Source organism: Gouania willdenowi, chromosome 1 (assembly GCF_900634775.1).
Source record: "Gouania willdenowi chromosome 1, fGouWil2.1, whole genome shotgun sequence".
NCBI lineage: Eukaryota > Metazoa > Chordata > Actinopteri > Blenniiformes > Gobiesocidae > Gouania > Gouania willdenowi.
The window spans coordinates 28,368,552-28,394,721 of NC_041044.1; the positions used below are offsets into that span (position 1 = coordinate 28,368,552).

Sequence of the window (26,170 nt, forward strand, 5' to 3'; positions counted from 1 at the left end):
CACGCCTCAGAATCCTGGAGGCGTATAGTTCCTGGAGGGAGGGCAGATTGCAGCCGATGACCTTCTCTGCAGAGTAGATGATACGCTGCAGTCTGGCCTTGTCCTTGGCCGTAGCTGCAGCGTACCAGATGGTGATGGAGGAGCAGAGGATGGACTGGATGATGGAGCTGTAGAAGTTCACCATCATCTTTGTTGGAAGATTGAACTTCTTCAGCTGCCGCAAGAAGCACATCCTCTGCTGAGCTTTTTTGATGAGGGAGCTGATGTTCAGCTCCCACTTGAGGTCCAAGGTGATGACGGTCCCCAGGAAGCAGAAGTACTTCACAGAGCTCATTAAAGCGTTGAGCTCCAGCTTGTTCTGGCTGCACCTGGACACCAGCCGGTCTATCTCCCACCTGTAGGCGGACTTTTCTCCATCAGATATGAGTCCGATGATGGTCGTGAGCTTGACTGACTGGTGAGAGGAGGTGTAGGGCCCAATAAAATCTGTTTTAATTTTTTTCCAATATTTCCTTTATACTTTTTCCCAAATTCCGTGTTTTTAACTCCAAAATATTACTTGTAAAAAAAAAAAAAAAAAGAAAAACATGAATAAACAAAAATGTACGTCAAAAATAAAGTGAGATACAATTAAAAGGTAGATATAAGTTTTACTGACATGGATTATTCTGACCTTTTTTATGATTTATATGTCATATAAAGATGTATGAGAACAGCATTAATGTACCATATTTCCCCTCAGGGATCAATGGTTTACTATTTATTGTTTAAGTTTCATAAACTTAATTTCACTTAAAATAATTTAAATGATCCTGATGACATCATTCCTGACTGTAATGATTACACAAAAATAAATAGACACAAGGAAGCATCAGTTATTTCACCACTAGGGGCCAGAATATTTTACAGTATCAGAAGTTATCATTAACCTGATGTTTCAGACTCTGCAATCACTGGCATTGATGGTCTCGTCCACAACAACAAAACAAAATTTTCCCACGGATCTTCTGTAGCTCTGATGAGATGTTGTTGAAACGCTCTCAGCAGGTGAAACTGAACACGTTTTCACGAGGCGCCACTGCGCTACACCAGAAACGTCACAGGCACCGCAAAGTTAAGCGGGCACTGGTGGCTCTGTATTTAGGAGTCAGTGATGATTTGCTTTGTTTTTTTTGGCAGTTTAGACGATGTTTGTGGTGGTTTAGGCGGTGTTAAATACACCCAGGACAAGAGGGGGGAGGGCGGTGCACCTAATGAGCCCGGAAACATTCCCTATAAAAAAATGTTCCTTGCCTCACGGTGACGGCATTTCATGCCGATTCTGTCCATTTCCATGTTTAACCGTTTCCATTGATTGATAACGTGATTCCACCCGCGTTTCCGTTAACGCAAATTTTATAGGGCCCTAGAGGTGCAGCTGTTGGTATACATTATTATTAATATTGTGGGGAAATTTCACAAGTCGCACTTGTTTTCTGACTTTATGTACAGTATAAATCACACTAATGACAAGGAAAGGGGAAAGTGACACACCTATATGGTCAATGCTTTTATCTCCAGCAGACTGGAATATTGTAATGGTCTTCTGCACGCACAGACAGGCTGGAACACGTTTTGTTTGTAGCCTCGAGCGTCGGCAGCCAGAGCCGCTTCAGAAAAGAGTGGATTTAAGCTTATTCGCTGTACGAGGCGCACACAGTGCAGCACAGTGCGTGTGAGTTAGTTTTCAATGATCCTCTACTCCAAGTGAAAAAGTCGGCTCCATTAGTGACTCTTTACACTCGTGCTTTCCTCTCAATTCTCTATTTCTTACATCACGCTTTGAAAATAACTTTATTTTTTTTAGACCTGTACAGTATAATTAACACCTGTGTTAATCCTTCCTGGTTAATCATGGAGGTATGTGTTCCTCCACACCTGTGAAAGCGTACTGTGGTATCTGCTGCAGATATGCACTTAAAATCTGCTTTAAACATGGCTTTAGCGAACAACAGTGTATAAAATGTTGACAGAAAATGGTTAAACGGAGTCAATAACGATGAGAAGTGGAACCCACAAATTGTCATGTTCTCCTTTACAGATTTGCAATAAATGTAATTAATATTTAACAAATAATCAGATAAATGTTCATCAAATGTGTCCAAACTATTATTGTTTTTATTTATTTAACTATTATTCATTTAAATAAAATGTTTTAGGCTAATTAATAATAAAAGGCAAGCAGTTTGGCAGTGATAAGCATAAACCACACCATAGGTGAAAACCTTACATATGAGGACATGATTCATGACTTTGCCTGCACCAAGGGAAGACGGGTACGTTTTTAGTTACTCATAAGAATTGTTTTTATTCCCATAATAATTTATTATTAACCTTTTATGACAGTACACTAAGCTATACAGAGTTTACAAGCTTTAAATTGCACTACTTTGTAAAATACTTTGTTTTACTTCTTTTGTATATAGTTTTCTTGAATGTTAATAGCTGGAAATGTTAAACCTCAAATGTGTATGATTTATTATATAACAGTCTACTAAGCTATGCACAGTTTACAAACCTTATGTTACACTACTCAGTAGTGGTATGTTGGTTTGGGGGTGTGAGTGGTGTTGGTGGGGGAGGTGGCAGCATTATTGAGGTTGCCCGCCCAAGTAGTAATTCATGTCAGAACCGCCACTGCTCCCAGTCAGCCTCAGAATAGGTGTATAAATCTGTGAATGAGTTTGGTCCAGAATACATCAGTAGCTGTGTTTCTATTATAGATTTTCGCAAAATAATATGCTTCTAAATGTTGACAAAGTATAATTGCGTTAAGTGACCATGTACGATGTGCAGAAGAAGTGTTTTTATTGCGCTTTTGCGACACATTTCAATATCGAAACGTCTGAAATTCCGCCTCTTGAACCTTTTAGTGATATTTGAGTGTTTTTTCTAAATTCAGGTGTTTCCATTACCAGTTTTTATTGCACTATTTAGATGTTGCGCATTTCCAAGGGTAATGGAAACACAGTGGAAGCAGGTCTCTCAGATCTGTGGACACATGTCAGATAGTGGAGCCCTGAGTTAACAGCAAACATGGTGATGATGCTGGTTTTAGTTGTTATGCTGCAAACAAGCAGCGCTGAAGTCAGCATCCAATGTGAACATTTTTAAATCCAAGTAATAGGCACTCTCTTTCTCTACTGCGTATAAGTGGTTTGCATGTTCTTACTTTCAAACTGATAAATGTTTTCTACATGTTGCACTTTTTAATCATGTAAAGCATTATGTGCTATACATGTGCCTTACCTTACCTTACCTTTATGGTAGGTGGTCATAATATTAAGGCTTATCGCCGTACACTCAAACACAACAAATGACTGCAGGTCATTCCCGTCACTATTGCTTCCTCCTACACTAAAGAATGAATGAATCCTTCCACTGTTGCCTCCACACACAAAAAAAAGCTGCACCAGCAGAAATGTGACTGCATGGGCTGACTAGTGTCAAAGCTGGATCACGCTCTTCCCTTTCTGCTCTTTTCTCTTTGTCCTGAGCATGAATATGGGAATAAAGATATTTTTCCCACAAGGAGCTGTCAGCAGCCGGGACACCGAGTCATTTAATCTCCCCTATGTGACAGGGTGGCGCAGTGAGGGTAGATTGGGGGGGGGGGGGGGGTTGTCTGTCCCCCAGTAACCGACATCCACTCACACACACAGACCCTGTACTGCCTCTCGTCTGTTGCCTCTCTCCCGTTACAGCTCACCGATCGAGTTACGCGGGGCCGGGGGGAATGTTGCGGTAGAGAGAGAGAGAGAGAGAGAGAGAGAGAGAGAGCGAGAGAGGGGGGGGAGAGAGAGAGAGAGAGAGAGAGAGAGAGAGAGAGAGAGAGACTGCAGCATCGTCGAGGACCGGACGCAGCAGCAGTCCCGAGCATTGCAGGTGAGAGAGAAGTGAGGGGGAATGCGGGACTTGGAGAGAAAAAGACGCATCCACGCACTGGTCCATCTCCCAGACACCCGTCCCGCACTCCGACTCCGGGATACCACTGAAACCCTGCTCTATTTATTACAGGGATCCTCTTATTCTCCGCGCACTGTGAGGAATATGTTGGATAAACTCGCACTGGAACGCGCTCCTGTCTCCACATAAACTTGCGTAAAGGAATCCGACCGCTTGACACGTTGCTCCGCTGCGGTGGTAAAGAGGAGTGAAGCGCAGCTGGCTCTGAAGGTAAGAGGAGCATCCATCCCACACACACACTTTAAACAACTGTTTATTAATCCTTCTTTTGATGCTATGAGCACATCTTTGTGCGTGTTGAGAGCTGAGCGCTGTCTTTCTGATCCTTTCTTTTGTGTAGCGCTGCTGCTGCTGCTGCTGCATTGCAGTTTCCAACTAAAAGAAAAGCCCCGCGTCCCAAATGTGAATGGAATGAAAGGAACTTCCACACAGCTTCATGAGGAGATAAGGTCACTGCGGGACAGAGAGAAGGCTGCAGTGGATTCATTACAAGGGCTGACGAATTAGTTTGATTATTCCTCGCAGCAGGATGGATTTTTTCATATATTTGTGGCCCGGTGAGACGGTGAGTCGTTATTATAGAAGTTGAAAAAGCCACTGCAGAGAACAAGGAGGGGGATTAAAGTGAAGTGGAAGTGAGCTGCAGTGCGTCCAGAGCAGCAGTCCGCACAAAGACGCACACCCACGGACACTGAGAGCGCACAGAGCTGAAGACATGCAGAGGCTTGGTGCAGTGCAGGCGCTCAGCCTCGTGGTCCTGCTGCTGCAGATGCTGACTCAGCTGCCCGGTGCCGACTCAGCTCTCCGGTACCGTGTGGCGGAGGAGGGGCCCCCTGACGTCAAGATCGGCAACGTGGCCGCGGACCTGGGCCTGACGGCGGGCACAGGTAGTGGAGATGTCACGTTCGCCCTGGAGAGCGGCTCAGAGTTCTTCAAGATTGACAACGTGACAGGTGAGCTGACAACTGGACCCAGGCGCATCGACAGGGAGAAGCTGCCACAGTGCCAGATGATCTTTGATGAAAACGAGTGCTTCTTGGACTTTGAGGTGTCAGTGATCGGCCCCCTGCAGAGCTGGGTGGACCTGTTTGAAGGCAGGGTTGTCATAACAGACATCAATGACAACACACCTTCCTTCCCCTCGCCTGTTCTCCAGCTCTCAGTTGAGGAGAACCGTCCAATAGGAACCCTTTACCTGCTCCCCACTGCAACAGACAGGGACTTTGGGAGGAATGGGATTGACCGCTATGAGCTCATTCAAGATGGGGGAGCTGGGTCGAGTTCAACAAGACGCACAGCAGGAGGAAGCCCCATTACCAGAGTAGATGGCCCAGGGGACCGGAGGGGTAGGAGTGGAGATAGCAGTGGAGGAGCGAGGAGCACAGTGTTTGAGCTGCAAGTGGCTGATATACCAGATGGTGAGAAGCAGCCACAGCTCATTGTAAAAGGCACGTTGGACCGTGAGTTAAAAGACTCTTTTGAACTCATTCTCAGGGTTCGTGATGGAGGGAATCCACCACGTTCCTCCCAAGCCCTGCTACGTGTTTCCATCACTGATGTTAATGACAACAGCCCACAGTTTGAGAGGTCTACCTATGAAGCTGAAATGGCTGAGAACGCCCCCCCAGGCACACCTGTCCTGCAGGTCAGAGCTGCAGACCGTGATATAGGGGTCAATGGACAGGTGGAATATGTGTTCGGAGCTGCCACGGAATCTGTCAGACGACTCCTTCGGCTGGACGAAGCAACTGGATGGTTGAGCGTCCTTCACAGGATAGATAGAGAAGAAGTGGCTCAGCTGAGGTTCACAGTGACCGCCAGGGACCGTGGTCAGCCTCCACGCTCTGACAGAACCACTGTGGTCTTAGCTGTGCGGGATGAGAATGACAACGTTCCAGCTGTGGAGATCCGAAAAATTGGACGAATCCCAGTTCGAGACGGGGCAGCATTGGTGCCAGAAAATGTTCTGGTGGACACACCGGTCGCACTGGTTCAGGTGTCAGACCGAGACCAAGGAGAGAATGGGGCTGTAACTTGCACAGTCGTAGGAGACGTCCCATTCACTCTGAAGCCAGCTGGTGAAACAGCACTTCCACCTTTACCTGCTGATGAAGCCTTTGATCGGTAAGACAAGGCACTGGTAACAAGTGACAATCAATTTACAAGGCAAATTTATTTGTATAGCACATTTTATACACAAGGCATTTCAGTGTTCTTTGCGTGATCAAAAAATACATTAAAATCAAGAGTAAAATCAGCAACAAATGCATTAAATCAACAATAATATGATTCAAAATCTCCCTCAGAAAAATAGTGCCTTTACAAGTTAAAGTACAGTTCCTGTCACACAACCAACAAGTGGTTTGCAATCATTGGCTCATGGATTGGATGATAGATTGGTAGTATTATAGGATATTATCCTGAGAAACAATTACTTTGTTTTCTTTTTATGTGATAGTTCAGTATTTGAATTGAGTAAACATTAGACAGCAGGTACTTTTAAGTGCTTGAAAGGTCACAACAGAAAAAAAAAATCAATACAAACAACATTACCTGAGGGTAAACACAACTTTCCTTTGTAATTAATATTTCGATAAGTGTATTTATGTTCCTCATTCAAAGTTAGAAACAACAAAAGGCTTTGAAATGGCATATTTTTAATTATCTTTTTCTTTTTTTTTTTTTCAATACATTGATTAATTGTATAACCTGATACAACCCTACAAAACATAAATTGTTCTCATGGAAGTTGTTGTAATTCACTGTTATACCCAGTAATAGATTTGAATAAGATAAGATAGGAAGTGGAAGCTACTTGGGAATTGGAAACAAACCATAACATAAGTTAATTTGAAGGCAATTCCCATTCCACGCCTTAGTCATTCCTTTGGTATGCATAATATGAAAAGCATTTATATATGAAATATGCATTCTTTGCTCTCCATATGTGCTTCATCTTAAAAAACAAATTATTTATCAAGCAGCAACCATAACATCGTTTTATAATCGGATTAGGAGATGTAGATGAATGACGTAAGAAGTGTCTCAAGTTTTGTGTTACGCAAATATCATGCAAACAGGAGTCGTGCAGTGTGAGTCATTCACAGTGGCAACAAAGTAGGTAGACATTGCCACAATCTGTAAACTCTGAGCATAAAGATTTATTGTAGCTATGAATTTTATACTCTACAATAAATACCTGCAGTGCTGATTGCAAAAGTAATTTATTTTTCAGTCAGTTGTACAAACATCTCCGAGAGCTATTAAAAAAATAAAATGGAAAATGTCTGCTTAGGATATAGCTGCTATGACAGCAGACACTTGTACAAAGAGGTTGGTAGTTACAATGCAATGGGAGCTGTCCTTGGCTAAAGGACTTTGTTAAAGCAGGTAATCATGGGTCTTAGGCAAACTGATTACATGATTTTATTAAAATGTCAAAGTCACCGTTACTCCAAAGTTACTGTCTCCATGCAGATCAGTGAAAAGCTAACAGGAAGATATTAAAATTGTGCGTGTAAAACCTCATTAATTAGTTTTTGATTGACAGTCAAACTAATCCCCTCCTTAGTGTTAGCAGATTGTTAAATAATTCCCGTTGTTTTCAAGCAAAAATTAATTACTGTCATGCCTGCTTCTTTTAAAACATTTCATGAACATTTTTTTTTTTTTTTTTTTTTTTAGAAAGACCTCATTCCATTTTTTTTTTTTTTTTACTATTGGGAAGGGGAAAACACAATCATGGTATACAAAGAAGCTTAGTCAGCCAGTATGTGATTTGTCAGCAGGTAGTCCTTTGTCTATTGTCTGGTCATGATTGAGGTCTAGATTAGTTTCCTTAAAGGTAGCAACTTTAATCTATCTTCCCTTATTTTATTCACAGGAACAAGAAAAAGTACTTCTTGCATACCTCTGCATTGTTGGACTATGAAGCTACAAAAGAATACAGTGTAACAATTGTTGCAGTCGATTCTGGCAGCCCCAGTCTGTCGAGTAACAGCTCCCTGATGGTGCGAGTGGTAGATATCAATGACCATGCCCCGACCTTTGCCCAGAGTGTCGTGGAGGTTCACTTTGCTGAAAACAACTCACCTGGTGAAAGAGTTGTGACTGTTGTAGCCTCAGACGCAGACAGTGGCAAGAATGCAGAAATTGCATATTCCCTCGATGCGGCTGCAAATGGACTGTTTTACATAGATGCTGACAATGGGGATATCCGCGCTACAGGCGTTTTGGATCGAGAACAGAGAGAGAGATATGAACTTCGAGTCATTGCAAAGGACAAAGGCACTCCAACTCTGCAGGGCTCTGCAACCGTTGTTGTTCAAGTGACTGACCGCAATGACAATGCACCAAAGTTTGTTCAGGAAATTTTCACTTTTTATGTCAAGGAGAACCTGCTTGCCAATAGCCCTGTTGGCATGGTCACTGTCACTGATGCAGATGAAGGAGAAAATGCAGAGCTGAGCCTATTTGTTGAGATGGATGGAGCTGAGGATAAAAAGACAGGAGAGAAGCTTGAAGGAGGGGATGATGAGAAAGGACAAGAAGAGATTTTTTCTATTGAGAACAACACTGGAACTATCTTCTCCTCTGCGTCATTTGACCGTGAGAGGCTTTCCACCTACACTTTCCGTGTCCGTGCTGTGGATGGAGGGGAGCCACGGAAAACTGCCACTGCCACTGTCTCACTCTTTGTAACAGATGAGAATGATAATGCTCCTTCCATCACCTCTCCCGCCAATGAGTCTTACACCCTGCTACCACCTGCCAGCAGTGCCCGCACCATCGTCAGAACTGTAACAGCCTTAGACTCAGACTCGGGCCAGAATGCAGACCTTCACTATGCTCTAGTTGGGGGGAATCCCTTTAGACTGTTTGAAATCGGCCACAGTAATGGAGTGATCACGCTGGCAGAGCCTCTGGAGCGACGCCACAGAGGTTTGCACCGCCTGGTGGTTCGAGTCAATGACAGTGGCATTCCATCTCTCTGTGCCACTGCACTGGTTCACGTCTTCATCAACGAGAGCTTGGCTAATGCCACAGTGGTGGATGCACAGGTAAACCTGATTAATTGTCTTTGTTTCTTGGGGGGGTAATTCTCCTTCCCAGAATGAAATATTTGTAAAATTTCCACTGTCTGTGTGTGTAGTGTTTTCTGATCATATTAAAGTAATAATTATGTTCAGATAACAGTGGAGTAGTGATTAGCACATCTGTCTTGCCACAAGAAGGCCTGAATTCGAATTCCTGGCTGGAAGCCTTCCTGAGACCTTTGTACTTAAACCCTGTGTGCGTGTGTGTGTGTTAATTCAGAAAGTAATAGGTTTTACTTTTACAGAGATGTTGTACTTCACAAGAACCTTTGGGTATCCAATAGAAATGGCCTAATTTTCAGGTTTACATCAACTCTCTTCTTCACATAGCTTTCTGAAAAAGTATTTTCAAAGCACATTTTATTGCATATTACACGTTTTTTATGCTCAAAAGCATACTGCTAACAACAACACCAGGAGAATAACAATCTATAAACTTTGTGTGGTCTATTTAAAAGATCATAGAATATTGGACCTCAGACCAACATCAGGTCTGCTTGGAAAGATCCATACTGTCTCGACTACTGTCTGACTTTGTTTTGAAAAAAAATCCCTCACAGCATATTAAATTTAGCCTTTGCCATCCATGCTGGCAGAAATGTCCTTTCTACTAGTCCGTGTATTAATGAGGAAAAACCTTCCATTATTCTTTGAAATGTACAATTAGGCTATAAAAGTTGGCAGGCAATAATTACAAGAACTTAATCTCTAGTGTGAATTAAGTCATTTGTATTGACTGATAATTAAATCAACTCTGTGGCCCTGTGGTTACAATGTTTGTTCAAAGATTAACAATTTGTGGTTTAAACCCCGACTTCAGTCGTGGTTTGGAGCACATTCTTGTGTTTCCTCAATGGAGATGTTTTGATGACGAGTCTGCGCTTATTGGACAAGGCTTTAAATGCACTAGAAGTGATAGACAGCAGCCCCTCCTAAAAGAAGAAGTACCTGAGGAATGTATAATTACAAAGTTTGTTTAATTTTGATAATTTTGAGTACTCATTTATTTTTACTTTTTTAAGTAGGCTTATTTCAGTCAGTCGCATAGCAACTACTGTAACCTCTGACTAATCTCCATCCTTATTTTCAGCAGCACTCAGAGCTAAATGTTATGTTTTTGCAAAAGTTAAAAAAAAACAAACAAAACAAAAAAAAACATCCTCTATAATCACAGCCTTACAGGTTTGACTCACTTCACGTGGAGACAACTTGGCTTTAAAAAACGAGGTGTTTAAAAGAAAAGGATCCAAACAAAGATTACTATGTGAGCCCACAGAGGAGAGAAAGAATCTGACCATTTTAAAGTAAATTGGGGCCTTCAAGAATGTGACCTCGAGAAACACAGCTCAAGGACGTGAGAAGAAAACAACTTTGGAAGAAACAATAGACCCACAGTACAGAACCAATACACCAAACAATACAATTTGCAATACATATGGTTTAGTTTGTCTGTTGGAACTTGGATGACTGAGGAGATACTACCTCCATCTCCTAATGATGTCGAACTGAGCAGTGGATAGATGCCAGATGCAATCGGGAATTGAAAACATCTACTGCAGCACAGAATGAGTCCAGCCTTTTAGTCAAACAGAGATGGATGTGCCAAATGTTGGCTGATTATATGTAGTATCATGTTACGTTTGAAGAAGATAGAGCCGAACATGTGGTATTTTGACATGGTAGTCGTTTGGACATTTTTATTATGATTTGCACAATAGAAGCACAAAATAGTAGAAACTGATTAGTGCTGTCGGCTATAGTACTTTTACATTTAATTCATAACATTTGAACAATTATACTGTGACATTTTAGAATGAGATGATTTGCATTTCCTGAAGAAAATGCAGTCCAGTCAATTTATTTATTTTCTATTTATTTTTTATTGAAGATGCAGGTGAAACAGGTAGGACAGAAAACTTTCACAGAATCAGCTTTTATTCTGAAAGGATTATCTATTTGGCGTCTGAACACAACCTATGACTTTATCAGCTTTTTTTGACGGGGCCATCTGTAACCTTCATATAATCAGCTTTTATTTTGAAGGGGCTATCTGCAACCTTCACAGAATCAGCTTTTATTTTGAAGGGGTTATCTGCAACTTTCACAGAATCAGCTTTTAGTTTGAAATGATAAATTCCTTCAGCTCCCAATTTAGTGGTGTCCACATGAACATTTCTACCTAAAACTTTTTAGAAGCTTAAAGTACATTTCTGGAGCATTCTAACATTTGGTCAGTAGTGTGGTCAGTGGAGGTCTACATGTTAAGGCAATGTCAATCAATCAATCAATCAATCTTTTATTTGTATAGCGCCAAATCATAACCAATGGTATCTCAAGACACTTTACAGTAGAGCAGTCTTAAGGACGGACTCTTCATTTTATGGATACAGTATATGCACATACATATGTATCCCACACCCAACATGAATTCATCATGGCGGCAAGGAAAACCTTCTGTTAAGCAGCAGGAACCTTGTGTGGATCCCATTCCTATGATGAACAGCCATCCACGTTATGCTGTGTTGGGTGTGTGCAGAGGAAAGGGTGGAGACAGAGTTGTTGAGACTCTGTAACTCCACACTGAGGATCCCACGGACCTGCAAGACAAAAGCCAGAAGGAGTACAGGAGCAAACACACAAGGGAAGAAGCAGACATAGAGGGAGTGTTAGAGAGAGGAATGGGACCCTCTCCGGTCCCTCTCTAACCTAAATGACCTCTCTCTTAACGCCCTCTCCAACCTCTCTCCAACCGAGCATGCCAGACCCCCCCACCGGCAATCTATGCCTATTGCATCTTAACTATGAGCTATGAGCTGGTTCCTAACTAAAAGCTTTACCAAAGAGGAATGTTTTGAGCCTAACCTTAAAGGTAGAGAGGGTGTCTGCTCCCCGAACCGTGGTTGGTAGATGGTTCCAGAGAAGTGGGGCCTGACAACTGAAAGCTCTTCCTCCTATACTACTTTTAGAGACAAATGGAACAACGAGTAGTCCAGCATTTTGAGAGCGTAGTGTTCTGGGGGGATTGTATGGCACTACAAGCTCCTTGAGATAGACTGGTGCCTGTCCATTTAGGGCTTTATAAGTGAGAAGAAGAATCTTCTCAATGTGAGCAGCTCCTGCAGTTCATCCTGGTTAAGGAAGTGGGCTTGTAATTGGAGGGTCACTGGTATGAATCTCACCCAGAGGCCATCACTGTGGGATGTTGAACAAGTCCCTACGGGTCAAGTTTTGACCTCAAATAAAAATGTTGCGAACAACACTCTTACATTTTCACAAAGGCCTTCTTTACCAATCTGAGAACATAAACGTTAGCTTTTTCCTAATGTGCACATGTAACATCATAATGCATTTCTTTATACACGACAGAGCATATTGGGCAGGCATGTCCAACAGAGTGAGATTACGGCGCAAATACTTCAGGAAAAGGGGAATACAGCATAAGCAGAGCATAGCAGAGATGCCCTCTGCAGTAGAAATAGCATAATGGAACTAAACCAACACAACTCAATGGAAAAACAATAAAACTTAACCCAGTGATCGATGGTGATGAAACAATGAAATATAACAGTCTTATTCTTTGCCTGGGGTAACAAGAAGAGAGAGTGAATAATGTGGCGCTCTATGAGTAAGCCTAACATTCCTCAGATAATGTAATAAACCAGTTTCACAGTGAAGCTATAAGAGCAGAATTCTCACTTTACCAATTCAGCGTTACCAATACTGTTGGTTGTAATTTTATTTTGCTTTTCCAGAAGTTGGTGTTTAAATTTAACATCTCTGTCTCCCTCCCATTTATTCTTGTAAACCTCATTACCCTCTTTTAAAGCAGCAGGGATTACACATGGCTGTGATTTGCAGCCTTCACAGGCCATAGAATCAGTTGCATGTGGTTTGGTGCAAGGTGTAGCCCGGTGTAGACTAACATGAATACGTGTTTAAATACCAGTGTGTGACATTGTGTTTTGTCAGCATTATGATCCTTTTAACATCGTTGCCTTTTTATTGATTGGCTATATTCAGATTCATCATGCTGCCCCATAATATCGTGGCTCTGCAGATGAGGACACTACAACCTCATTGTCTTCTGTTGTGCAAGACTGCATAACTAGTAATTGCTGTGATTGTGATTCAGCATAACCTACTTTCTTTTAATGGTCCTTTATTAGGGGACAAGCAGCACGAGCCATGTGCTTATAGGGGTGTGTGCACAAGTGTCCTCAAATGTGCACGTGTGCTAATAATGGAAAATGGAAAATTGTGACACCAAAATAAGGAACAAAAGCAGTACACGTTATGAATTGAAAAAGATTAACACAAATCGTGAAGCCAATAACTATTCTTCAGGTTTAAACAAACTCATAGGTTTTACAGGAAAACAGTTGTAAATTGCACATACAGTTGCTTCATATTTGTCTAGCCATTGGATTTTCTGGGCAAAAACACTGATTGCAAATCCTTTAGCAAATCCACGCCTACACTATTATTTACAATAGAGTCATTGTTCATTGATGAGACGGTAGATGTGGTTGTGTTCTGAGGATGCAGTTAGGAAATGTGTATTCCTATTATTTTCCCATTTCTTGCCCTGATCTCCTACATTTTCTGTTCCAACCACTGCTAACATTAATGTCTAAAGTTTCCTTTCATTCATTTAATCAGCTTTAAACAGCGTAATCCTTAGTGTTTCCTGTAACACTGCGGACGATGCAGGATCACAAGTGGAGAATTACAGGCTCAACTTGAAATGCTGCAACCGGGAAGCAAGAGCAATTACATATTTAGTGACACTGTGTGTCTGGGGGTAATGGAGAAGCTCCCTCACTAAAACACAGTGATGCGTTTAATTAAGATGAAGATGCTGTTTGATGTCTCTCTGTGGCTCACACTCACTGTGTCATCCTTCACAGTCACTGTCAGGGGCTTTTTTCTTATTGATGGTTTGTGTCTGTCTCTTTATCTTAGTCTACTCTTCTTCTAACCAATATGTCTTTCACACCAGGTGGCCCGAAGCCTGATGGCTCCACTGTCACTTGACATTGCAGGGGACCCAGACAGTGAACGTGCACTTGGGAAGCAACGTCTCAGTGTAGCCATTGGCGTCCTTGCTGGAGCTGCCGCAGTCATTCTGGTCATCCTACTGGTAGTCACTGCACGCCAGTGTGGTGCCCAGGGTAAGAATGGTTATGAGGCGGGAAAGAAGGAACCAGAGGAGGACTTCTTCAGTCCCTCAGGGGCTCAACCACAGGTTGGTCGTGGTGGGGGGTCAGATCGTGGACGCAAACCCCGACGTGACAAACGCAACGGCAGTGGAGGAAGTGCTGTTGGAGGAGGTGGAAAGTCAGATCGATCACTCTACAGTGGCATAGTCACCGTTAACGGGTTGCGACATCATGCCAATGATGACGAAGAGGAGGATTTGAGCAGTGCTAGTGAGCGCCTGGCAGCCCGTTACTGCGCTATGGACAGTGACCCTAGTAGTCCTCGAATGGGTGGCGGCAGAAGACACCAGTCAAGTCCAGATCTGGCCCGCCACTACAAATCCAGCTCACCCCTTCCTGCCGTTAATCTACAACCGCACTCACCCCCAGCAGAGGGTAAAAAACACCAGGCTGTCCAGGAGCTGCCTCCTTCTAACACCTTTGTTGGTAGTGGAGGCTGCGTGGGAAGTGCCGGCTCAAGTACCAGCAGTAGCGGAGGTAGTGGCAATGGGGATGCCATGTCCCTCGGATCCGACCAGTGCTCAGAATATGGCTGCCAGACTGGAAACAAGTACAACAGACAGGTAGGCGCACTACTAATGTTGTTTGACTATTGCCTCTATGCTGTAAAAACATCTCAGTCATACTATTTTGACTGCTTGTCTCTATGTTCACTCCATGAACAGGACATCTCCTCCTTTTGCTGTCACCTTATTTGATTGCCTTTTATTCACACATCTAGTGACAAATTGTACGGCACATCCTGTCACCAATGTCTAAATACTCTTTTATCTTCACAAAACGCTGGGTGTGTTGTGTGTGTGTGTGTCTACAACCCCTCACACGTGTTTATATCAACACCCTACACCTTTGAGCCTTGTGACATTGTCCTCCTGTCAGAGTTTGCATGTGCTCCCTGTCTAACTTCAACCCTTTAAATAGTGAGATTTACTGCAGGGATCATGAGTCCAAATGTGTAAGAAAAAAGTATGAGTGCTAGCAAATATTTGGAGGTCATTTCACATAAAGTGGACAAATGGTTGCTTCCCACACAGTTATTGGTCATTACTCATGATCTACTACTGTTTCTCTTACAGACCTGTTATCGGTCTTTCATTTAGCATATATTGTATGTTTATTTCATAAATAATATCTTATACAGAGATAATGGAGCCACTGGCTTTGGTGTTCAAACAGGAAGCTGCATTTAAAAGCTGACGTCCTGCTGACATAACTACTACACTGGGCCAGCCAGTCCCCACTCTGCCCACGCACACACAAAAAAACACACAAATGCAAGAACCATCTATCACTGTAGACACACTGACACAGCAGGGTCCCAGTAGTCCATGGGGAGCACTCCCAAGAGTGATATTTGATTGACAGCCAACCCCTCTTAAAGGGACGGTGTCTCGTTTACTTGACAGACAGCTCCACATTTATCCTCCCTGTGGTGAAAAAGTGCTGATGTGGTCATTAAAGAGGAAGGAGTGGAGCTTCTTAAGCTAATCAATTCATACATGGGCTCTCTAATTCTGCTCACTACACACACACACACACACACACACACACACACACACACACACACACACACACACACACACACACACACCAACTCCAGAGGTTAATCCATTACGGAGTCAATCCTCTTAATCTGCCAGTTCCCAGGAAAAAAAATGCTTACTGGGAGAGTTTGGTGTTCATGCTTACGTGCACTCAAAACATGCCAGCCCACATAGGGAGGCGTGCAGACACCTAAACTGACAGTGTAATGAATTATTGATTATATGAGGTAATTACCTCCTTTGCTGCATAGGATTTTTCATCCGCCACCACAAGCTCACCCTCCCCAAATATTGAGGAGCCAGTCGTTTTTAAATGTAGAAGTATGTGTGTGTGCTCGTGTCAAAGACTTTGGGTACTCATGCACGACTGCTTGTCAGAGCATGTTAACTCAAACACTTTGGCGACATGAGCAGGTTTTTTGTCTGTGGGTGTTTGTCACGGTGCTCCAGGTACTGCTTATTTTAATCAGTCGTATGCATTCTGTGTGCGAGTGCAAAGTAAGAGATAGACTGAGGCAGTATTAGGTGTTGTCTGCGTGCCAGACGCAGCAATTTGGATGGCAGTAGGAATTGAAATAGCAGAGGATCAGCAGTAGAGTTTTCTGGAAGGTTGAAAGGGGCGAAAGATTAAGTCAAAGAGATGGTGGAGGAGCCTGTGAATTTTCCAATACTTTCCTGGGTCAGTGAAGACATTAAAATGACTGAAGTCAGAACTCCATCAGACCAACGAGGTGCTTCAAATATAGGAGTATGACGATATCTCGATACCGCAGTATATCACGATATTTTTCGCACGATCGATTGATATACTTGCGCTAAGTATCGATTTAAAAATATATATATATTTTTTTTATTTATTTATATTTTTCAAAACCTTGTCTGCTTTTGCACTAAAATGTGCGGGTAGGTGTTCACAGAAATGTTGTCACTGTTTGTTGAAGGAACCAATATATTGTTTACTGGAGTATTGCACTATAATGGTGTCACTGGTAAGAAAGACCCTATTTTTTGTTTACAGAAAGCACTATTGGAGATACTTATTTGTTTACATTGGTATGTTGACACTTATTTACAGAAATGTTGCACTAAAATAGTGTCACTGTTCATAGGACACTTTTTCAATTATTGTCTTTCAGAGATATAAAATAAAAATTGTATTTTTTCACTTAATCTCTTTTTTTTTCTTGTTGTCATAGATTATCGTAGATTGATTTCTGACCAATATATTGACAATCGCAGTATCGTCATACCGTGAGCTTTGTATCGCATATCGTATCGTGAGGTACCCAGAGGTTCCCACCCCTATTCAAATATGGTTAAAAAATGAATGAGTCAGTCCTATTAAAAACAGATAAAGTGTGAGATTGAATCAGAATGGCATCAGGGTGACATCTTTGTTAAAGAAAAAATGAGATGTTGGAGGATACCCCTTCGACCATCGCAAAAATATGCACATATAACGTTTGGAGAAACTGTTGTTTTATCAGTAGCAGAGATAGTTGAGCTTGGTATGCATACATTTCAGTAAAACATTTCAGTTGAAAGCAGGAAGCATAAGGATTCAATAACAAGCTCTAATGGAGAAAGTCTAATGTGCTTGGAAGGAAGGGTAAACAAGAGAGAGAGAAAGAGAGAGAGGTTTGCTTTGGGCGCTAGCCAGAGTGGACTGCGGAAAGAGATGTGGGTCATCAGGATACCCGTTGGCATCCGGACACATTAATGATCAGCACGGTCACATGGTGCTGCAGTCAATATGGTCATCATGTCGTCGCTCTACAGTTTACTACCAGATATGCACAAACACACTGTTCACACTATAAAAGTGTTTTTGTTCCAGTCTGCTGCCCTCATCAAACATAATGAAGGTCATAACATTTATCCCTCTAGAGTTTTAATGCCGAAATGTGCATTTCGTCCTGTTTCACTTATCCTCACGGAACTCTTTGCACCATTCTTGTTTTTCTTTGATTTTTTTTCTCCATCATGTCACTTTCTATCCTTCTTGGCTGTATGCTCAGTCATAAATCTACACACCCTTTACCTCTGCTACCTTTTCATCTTCTTTGCACCACTCTGACCTCAGAATGAATCGACTCAGCGTTTTCACCAGTGTGACTTCTTTTCCTGTAGTGTGCACTTTCTCTCTGAGGTCCCAGCAGGGGCACGGAAAGAGGGTGAAAGTGTGGTGCCACGGAGCTTGAATCGAACTCGGATCATCATCACACACACACACACACACGTACACACACTCACACTAACTCCAATCAATGCTTTGCTAACAAAGCCAAGACTGCGGTAGAAAGAAGTAGGTTGACGGTGCACCTTTTTTTCCCGCATTGCACAGTTCTGCAAGTTTTGACGAAGGTCAGCGCCGAGTTCTCAATACACAGAGCATGCCTGGGTGCATTGACACAACAAGGACAGGATTTAGTGATGAGTTTGTGGCAAATAGGACTCATCCGGCTAGCCTTCTACATCTAATTGGACTGTATGGAAGAACGCGGGTGGAGATTAGGTCTACGGGATTAAAAAATTGAAAAGCAGCTTTTCATTTCAACAAAATCCCTCCAGGATTAAATATGATGAGCGTCTGTCATGGACTCACACTCATCCCTCAGTATGTCCACACATACACCTCCATCCAGCAACAGCAGACAGCGCTCGTGTTTGGGTCATAGAGGTGAAGGTGCTGTCAACTACATCCAGAAACCCTCCACTCCCTCAAACTCTCAGTTACACACACCCACTGAAACCGAATCGTGAACTCTGTCATGATGATACCAGCATACTGGTGTACTTATTAAAGCCACTGCAAGTTCATGCTGTGCTGCCAGCCATATGCTGAACGGCTGATAGGTGAACAGGTGAGAAGGTGGGGGTAAGCAAGAGGTGAGAGGGATGTGGTAACCAAAGTGGGTATCAGCGGTGAGACCAATTGAAAACTGATCTTGTGACCTGGTGACAGAGAGCAAGGGGAGGGGACAGACGGTAGGTGAGAGTCGGATGAACATAATGAGGAGCATGAGCCAGACACAAATGATTTGGTACGGTATAATAGGCCCTCCAATGTTCTGTGATCACAGAAAACAGGGGAAAAATCCAATTCAAGTTCTGAAACGAAGAAAGCAATTTGTAACAGGAAAAGCTATCTACCTTTTTTTTTTTTATATATATATCTTTCTCTCTCTCTCTCTCTCTTAATTTAAAAGTGGTCCAAACACGACAGAAATGCCTCGCATGCATGTTTTAGATCAATATCAGGCATTTACACACTATTTTATTGTGGAAAATGGGTGATTTAATCTAGAAAGTATGTCCAATTCTGCATTTAATCTAATGGTTTCATAAATAAAGAATTGAGACCAAATCACGCATTTCCGAGGACTTTTATTCCATTAAACGGGTGGCTGAAGGACTAGCATTGTAGCCTTTGCAACATGATTTTGACATAACCATCCTCTGAAGCATATAAAGTGTAAAACTGAACAGTTCAATCTGTTAACCCTGTTTAGCGTGTTTGGTACAATTCTGGAAGTTTAATAGCCAGTAAAGTCCTCTAAACCGGGAAAGATGATGAAATCAAAATGAAATGGAAAAGTGTAAGGTGAAGAGGAAATGGGTAAACCATGAAATGTAGTGTGGGAAGTTTTGAAAGAAAATGTACCCTAGTGTAAATGATGGTGTTACTAGAATAATATCAGATGGGAATACAAAGTCCAATATATCATAGGGGCAGCTGTGAGTTCCTATATTAATAATACTATATTTAGCTGTGAATTACTCACCCTGTACACATTGATTACAGGATAATTAGGATCATGTGGGTAAATACATACTGAGGGTGTGTTTATGTTTGGAAAACAGTTATGAACCAAAGGCAAACATTATAAATTTGAAGTTTTACGTTATATCTATTATCCATTAAAACAGACCATGCCCTTCATCCCGTTGACTACCTGTTTATTGACTGCTTTCCCTAAAAGCAATGATAAATTACATTGACAGTAACAATTGTGTGTGTGAGTGAGGAAAACCTTTTTTATTGCAGTAGCACAAAATCAAGTACTTTATCCTTGAGTGTGGATTTAAAGAAGTATTTATAATTGAAATGTTACTGGAATAACCTAAAGTTAAAATAATGAAACCATATATTGAATATACTTTAAATTAAAAAAAAAAAATGCTAAATTTCAGTAGGTTAAGACTCACAAGTTGAGAATGCAACTGAGATGGACTAAATTGCTATAATGTTATCATATTGATTAATATTGATTGATTGATGTCGAACATGTAGAACAACAGCACACAACATACAACCAATAATATAAATAATTATTAATTTATCATTAAGCAAACAATATTTTAATATTCAAAACAGAAAAAACAACAACAAACAACTGGTGGGAGGCTGGGAGCCAGCAGAATACATAGTAAGCAGGTCCTTACCAGTCTGTTTACACTTGGAAATTTGACGTCATTTCGAGCTAGAGTCTGGGCAATAGGGTTTAGTGGGAGGAGCCCTGGCAACACGCCCCCGCCCATTTAGCGTACTGCCCTGATGACTTACGCAGTTCAGCTACGTCATGAACTTAAGTATCTTTCTCACTGGAAATTCTACCAACGTCTTGTTCAGATGATCAGATCATAGAGGTTAGTACTAGTAGCTCTAAAAAGACAAAAAAAGTGAACAGAAAAGTTTAATGGCATCTTTCCTTCATGACGTAACTGCTTATGCTATTCACAAAGAGAGCTACTCAACATCTGAGGTTGTCAATCATCGTCATATATGACGTCAAATCCCATTTTTCAACCTCAAATAACTTATTTAAAACAAATTTCACAGAAAAAGGAGCACTTGAACACATAGGGTGATATTAACTAATGATCACAGCTCAGCTTAAGTTTGGAAAAAAATTATGTGATGAGTAGTTAAACTTTACAGTTTCACCAACATCTCATCCATTATCATTGAAGAGGCGGGGTTTATGACCTATTCTGCGGCCAGTCAGCAGGGGGAGCTCTAAAAATAAAAGCTTCACTTCCTCGCGAGGATGTCCCGTCCATCTTTTTTACAGTCTACGGTCCTTACCCTGGATTTCCACTGGATGCGTATCTGCACCGAAACTGCTCCGCTGCGTAACTTCAGCGCAATCCGCAGTCCAGCAATCCCTTCTGGTTTTTTTGCACGTGTTGCAGCAAGGACTCAGGAGATCCTGCTAATTCACGTGTAATCGCGCGATACATAAGTGTGATTCAACCATGGATAAATGCAATATTTATAGGTGAAATACAATTTTAACAGTGGTCGGATCGAGCCAACCATGGTATCAATGGAAAGGTCTGGTCCGCCCGAGTCCGAATATGTGCTTGGTTTTGGGTAGATCCCGAATTGCGCCCGCTAAAGCCGTATCGCACAATTTTCGGGCTGAAAAATAAGTGTTCATTTTTTCGAAAATGTGGTATCAGCGGACAGGTTTTATTCAACTGAGTCCGAATATGTGCTCAGTTGTATTATTATTCGGATAAAGTCCGAAATGGGCCCGCTGGAGGCCCCGGAAGGTTGGTGTTTGAACCAGATCTTTTTCCAGATATTTTATTCTGTGTCTATGCACTACTTCCTGTCCCACACAGATTTATTTTTGTTAACTTGCTGCAGCCCAGCTCCAGGGTTCAGCATAAATAGAAGTGTAATGGAAACCTATCAAATGCGTTGCTGTTTTGCAGCGGAGCAATTATGGATCCATTGGAAATCCAGGGTTAGTTTGCGCTTTACAAATGTCATGTTGTAGTAGGCTACAGAATATTTGCTGGCTGCTATGATGAGTTTTAGTTTTTATGAATCCACAAATTTTAGTAGGGAGAGACCGATATGGATTTTTTTTTAGGGCTGATTACGATTGTTTTTCCATTAGTTTTAGCCGATGACCGATACTGACAATACTACTTTTGCTCCCTCACATTACATCATAAAAATTACACAATAATGATAAATGGAATGAGTCTAAGGAACATTGATTGAAATGAACAAAGGTGAGGTAGAACAACAAGTACAAAATATTTAACAAATATTAAAAACAGGTGATGTAGAACAAGAACAAGTAAAACATATTTCTGCTCTCTGTAAATAATGCGGATCAGCGAATGCAGCAGCCTGCATCGGCCGATGCTGATACGCGTAAAAAAACGCAAAAATTGGCCGATAATATCGGCCGGCCGATGTATCAGTCTATCACTAACTTTTAGTATAGATGATCTACCCTGAGGTAAACGAGTAAAAACCTTCTAAAAGTTCTTTACTTTATTACCAATTTTTGCCTGAGTATCACCAAAACACTTCCACTTGACAAACTGCAGCATTTCTGTAGCATTAAACTCTAAATTTTTGCAACTCAAGCACCCGTTATATTTATTCCCCTACTTTCCTTCATTCCCTTTCTCATAAATTGGATGATTATTCAGCTTTCAAGCTGAGTTTCATTCAACTGCAATGCAGAGATGCAGGTAAAGCCCTGAATACGAGAACGCTGCAGCCACTGCTGCATTCCCACTCAGGCCTAAATATCATCACTGGAATACAGATTGTCAGACAATTAATGCCACCAATAGATCCGACTAAACTATTGGAGACAGCGAAAATTAAACGAAATGGAGGATGATAAAAGTTAAGGATATCTGTAGGAAGTGTTAATCTTCTAAGGAAAAGTGTCATATCAACTGTGTGTGTGTGTGTGTGTCATCTTCTGCTGAAGTGTAGGACAGCAGAACAAAGGCAGAGAAACGAAGCAAGGTGAGAATCAGTGTGAGGGAGATTGTGGGAGGCAATAGGAGAAAAACTGTCTATTCCTTTACACATCAAGGTCACAGAGAGCTGGAGTGTGATTGGTTGTTGTCTGTCTTGGCTGTTTACCACTCCGGATCATACAGACAGGCTGTTTAGCTGATAATGTTGCTGTGTTTACAATGACTCCCCGAAGCTTTTGTTTCAACTCCTGGAAAATGACAGGAATGTAGGAATGTCCTCCACGGATGCTTGGGTGAACACACACAAACACACACATGGGGCAAGCTGAGGCATGGACATAAAGTAAGAAGCAAACACTATTAGACTTGTGAGGGTAACACAGAGAAACGTGCCGACTGACGCGCTGCCGTGTGTAAATAATTGTACATAATCACACATCCATCTAAATCCCTATGCATATATACTTTTCACAGTAAGAAAATGAAGAAAGATAAGAATATTATGACATCCAAACATATTGGAAAGTTTTCCATCTCTTACATCAGTTTCTGCCGTCATTCCCTATGGATCAAATCACAGTCGCAAGCCGAGGTGCACTCTGTCTCCACACACACACGCACACACACACATCTGCAAAGAATTACAGAAACACTCTTTACTCACTGACATAGCACACACAAAAGTCCTACATTGCCAGCCTCTAACTAAGATGCTTCCTTTTATTTGCTTCTTGAAGACTCTGTTCTGCTTTGTACAGCTCTACATTCATCTGATCTGCCTTCCAGCATTACCTTAATGGCTGTCTGTGGGTTGAGCAATTTTACCCAGTATTGCTAAACAAAGCCGCTCTTTTTCGCACTAGACAGGGATTCTAGACAGCTTAGTAGCCTTATGACTGGTTTTATCCACCTACACAAAAGAATCTTCAGTGCATTAAGCTGTAGCGAGTTAGGCTGAACAAAATTGACTTGAATGGATTTTGAATTGAAGTGAATTTGACTGAGCCCAACTCAGTCAAATTGAATGCTTAAATTGTAGGGAATCAAGTCAAATTTGAGTCGACTTTAGTTGAATCAATGAAATGAGTTGATGGAATGTGAAGTTGTTTGCTTAGGTTGTTGTTGAGTTAGGTGACAGATCAGCTTACATTATGTGAATAACTGATTTCAATAGATCGTGTGATGTTACATAGTTTGGTTGAGAAAATACTAAGGTGGAGTTTGGATGCGGTTGTAGTTCCATAAATGGGTTGAATTTTGGGAATTAGCAGCAAGCTTTGTTCTAAACTCTTTAAATTAGTCTTTAAATGTCTTTTGAGACATTTTTTACACCAAGGAAACATCAACGTGAATACATTGGTTTATCAAAAACAAATGTAGAATCGAATGATTACTTTCACCACTTTGCTGGGTTTTTGGGTGGTGACAGTAGTTCTCAACAGAAGGGATGTTTGCTTGATCTCAGGATTTTATCTTTCTGAAGAGGTTTCTTCAGCTACTTCTCTCAGATAAATGCAGTAACTGCGTAGGTTGATTTGAGGCTCAAAATTTAGGGCCTCAGATTTTCCGTGAAAATTGGATGGAATTCACCTCTTGGAACAGAAAAGACAATATGACAGAATAATATGCCCTCCAACTGTGAATCTGAATTGACGGGGATTTAATTTGTTTTATGTGTGTACTTCTGTGAGGGATTCTCTCTGTCTTGAGTCAACTGGGATCATTTCAAGTGCAGTTTCTGTCTGATGTGAATAACTGTGTAAAAGAGTACAAATGGGGGTGTGGATGATGGATCGTTATTGTTGGATAATAAGCCATCAAATCAAATTTGATTAAAAAACCTGCTTATTTATTAGACGTCTTAAACTTCAGTGAATGCAGTTGTTATTGTTTTGAATTTTTTCTCATATATATATTTTTTTGTTTTCAGAGCGTAGTCTTTAGGTGAGATACCCTACGCAGTTAAGCTGTCACATTGCCAGCCTTCATCCATGTACGGTATTTCTTAGGCCGTTTGTCTCTGTCTTCCTCCTCACTTAGGTTAGGTTATTGTGGCTGAGAGACATGATGTCTATTGTGGATGGGACTTGAGCATCTGATCGTGGGTGCGTGTTTGTGCGTGTGGGGGAGTGTAATTGTGTGAGGTGCTTGTAGCGCTATGCTTGGAGGAGTGTGCACAGTTTCAGGTATAGTGTTCAAGGTTTTCACCAGGAGTTTTTCCACAGCGTAGGGGGATCGCATGCGAGCGAGGGCCAAAGGTGCAGAACATTTTGTATAACTGTCTTAAGAACCACATTTAGTGAAGTAAAGCTAAAGTTGTTGTTTTTTGTTTTTAATCTTTGTTACTGCCTTACTTTAAAGCCAAAAGTGATTTGTTGAATTGGTGAAGGGTCATGATGAATGTACATAGTAAGAGAGTTAGTCATGCTTGGTATAAGTCATTCACCAATAAATACTCAGACACTGTATAGAAAACATTTTATTCAAAAGACTGAAAATTGAAATGAGGTATTATATTGGGACTGTTATGAATACACACACACGCACACACAAACACATTAATTTTATATGTTTCTACTGTTTAGTTAGTTCATAGTTTTTGTTTAGATTATGAAGCACACCATTCATATTGGACGGCGATTATGGGTTACCAAGCGGAAGATGCACAGAGTAGGGCTTTAGTCGGGCCAAAAAAAGACCTTACCTGGCCCGAGAGAACATGGCCCAAACCCATCCGACCAGAATGAAGCTGATGTCTTTTTAAGCCCGAACACGTTTCAATCCGACCATATTCACATCCGCGCACGCGTATGTAGAATGATCCGTTCCAAGTAATAAACATGACGAGTGAATTCATGTGCCACCACATGCTAGCGGTTGAAGCGGAGGATACACACAGGCAGCATTGGGGGCAGCTCAGTGGCTGCAGGGGTCCTCGTTGTCCTCAGGTGAAGCCAGGAGCATCCGAGCAAATTGCCTGTATTTAATACAGTGTGGTTGATCTGTGTGTTTCTGGGTAATGCAGATTAAAAAGAGAGTAAAGCACCAGGATGGCGGTGCTGGAAGGGGTGAGGGAGGGACGAAGGTGTTTCAAAGATGGAAGTCTGCAGACCGAGTGATGTTATTGATGTGGGTTTGGAATGACAGAGTGCCATCGAGGACGACACCCAGACTCTTAACCTGAGGGGAGGGGGAGACGGAGGAGTTGTCGATGGTAATGGTGAAGCTTTTTGGTTTTGTGAAAGTGGGTTTGGAACCAATGAGGAGAACCTCCGAGAAAGTTGAAAGAGAACCAGGATTTTATATCCTGTTGACAATCACAGAGGGAGGTGGGTTTGGTGGAGAGGTCGAGATGGGTGTCATCCGCATAGCAATGAAAATTAATGTTGTGTTTCTGGATTATATGGCCGAGGGGGAGAAGATAGATGATAAAGATTGGACCAAGGACAGAGCCTTGGGGAATGCCGGAGGAGAGTGGAGAAGGCTGGGATGTGAATGTTTATAACTAAAAGAACTGGGTGTGGCCGGAGAGATATGAAGAAAACCAGTCCAGGGGTGTGCATGA

The 26,170-nt window shown here is 41.7% G+C and overlaps 1 protein-coding gene across 2 annotated transcripts in view; it reads left to right on the forward strand.

Moving 5' to 3' along the window:
* The first annotated feature begins 3,819 nt into the window (after positions 1–3,819).
* pcdh7a (protocadherin 7a) overlaps positions 3,820–26,170 on the forward strand; it is a 52,294-nt gene continuing 29,943 nt past the window's right edge. The window contains exons 1-5 of one of the 2 annotated variants that reach the window (XM_028445658.1): positions 3,820–3,924; positions 4,057–4,215; positions 4,346–6,129; positions 7,889–9,065; positions 14,101–14,883. In XM_028445658.1, the coding sequence (XP_028301459.1) occupies positions 4,721–6,129; positions 7,889–9,065; positions 14,101–14,883 (3,369 nt within the window). In that variant the 5' untranslated portion in view covers positions 3,820–3,924; positions 4,057–4,215; positions 4,346–4,720. Of the gene's footprint in view, positions 4,216–4,345; positions 6,130–7,888; positions 9,066–14,100; positions 14,884–26,170 lie in introns of both variants that reach the window. The other variant, XM_028445649.1, reaches the window with a different exon arrangement.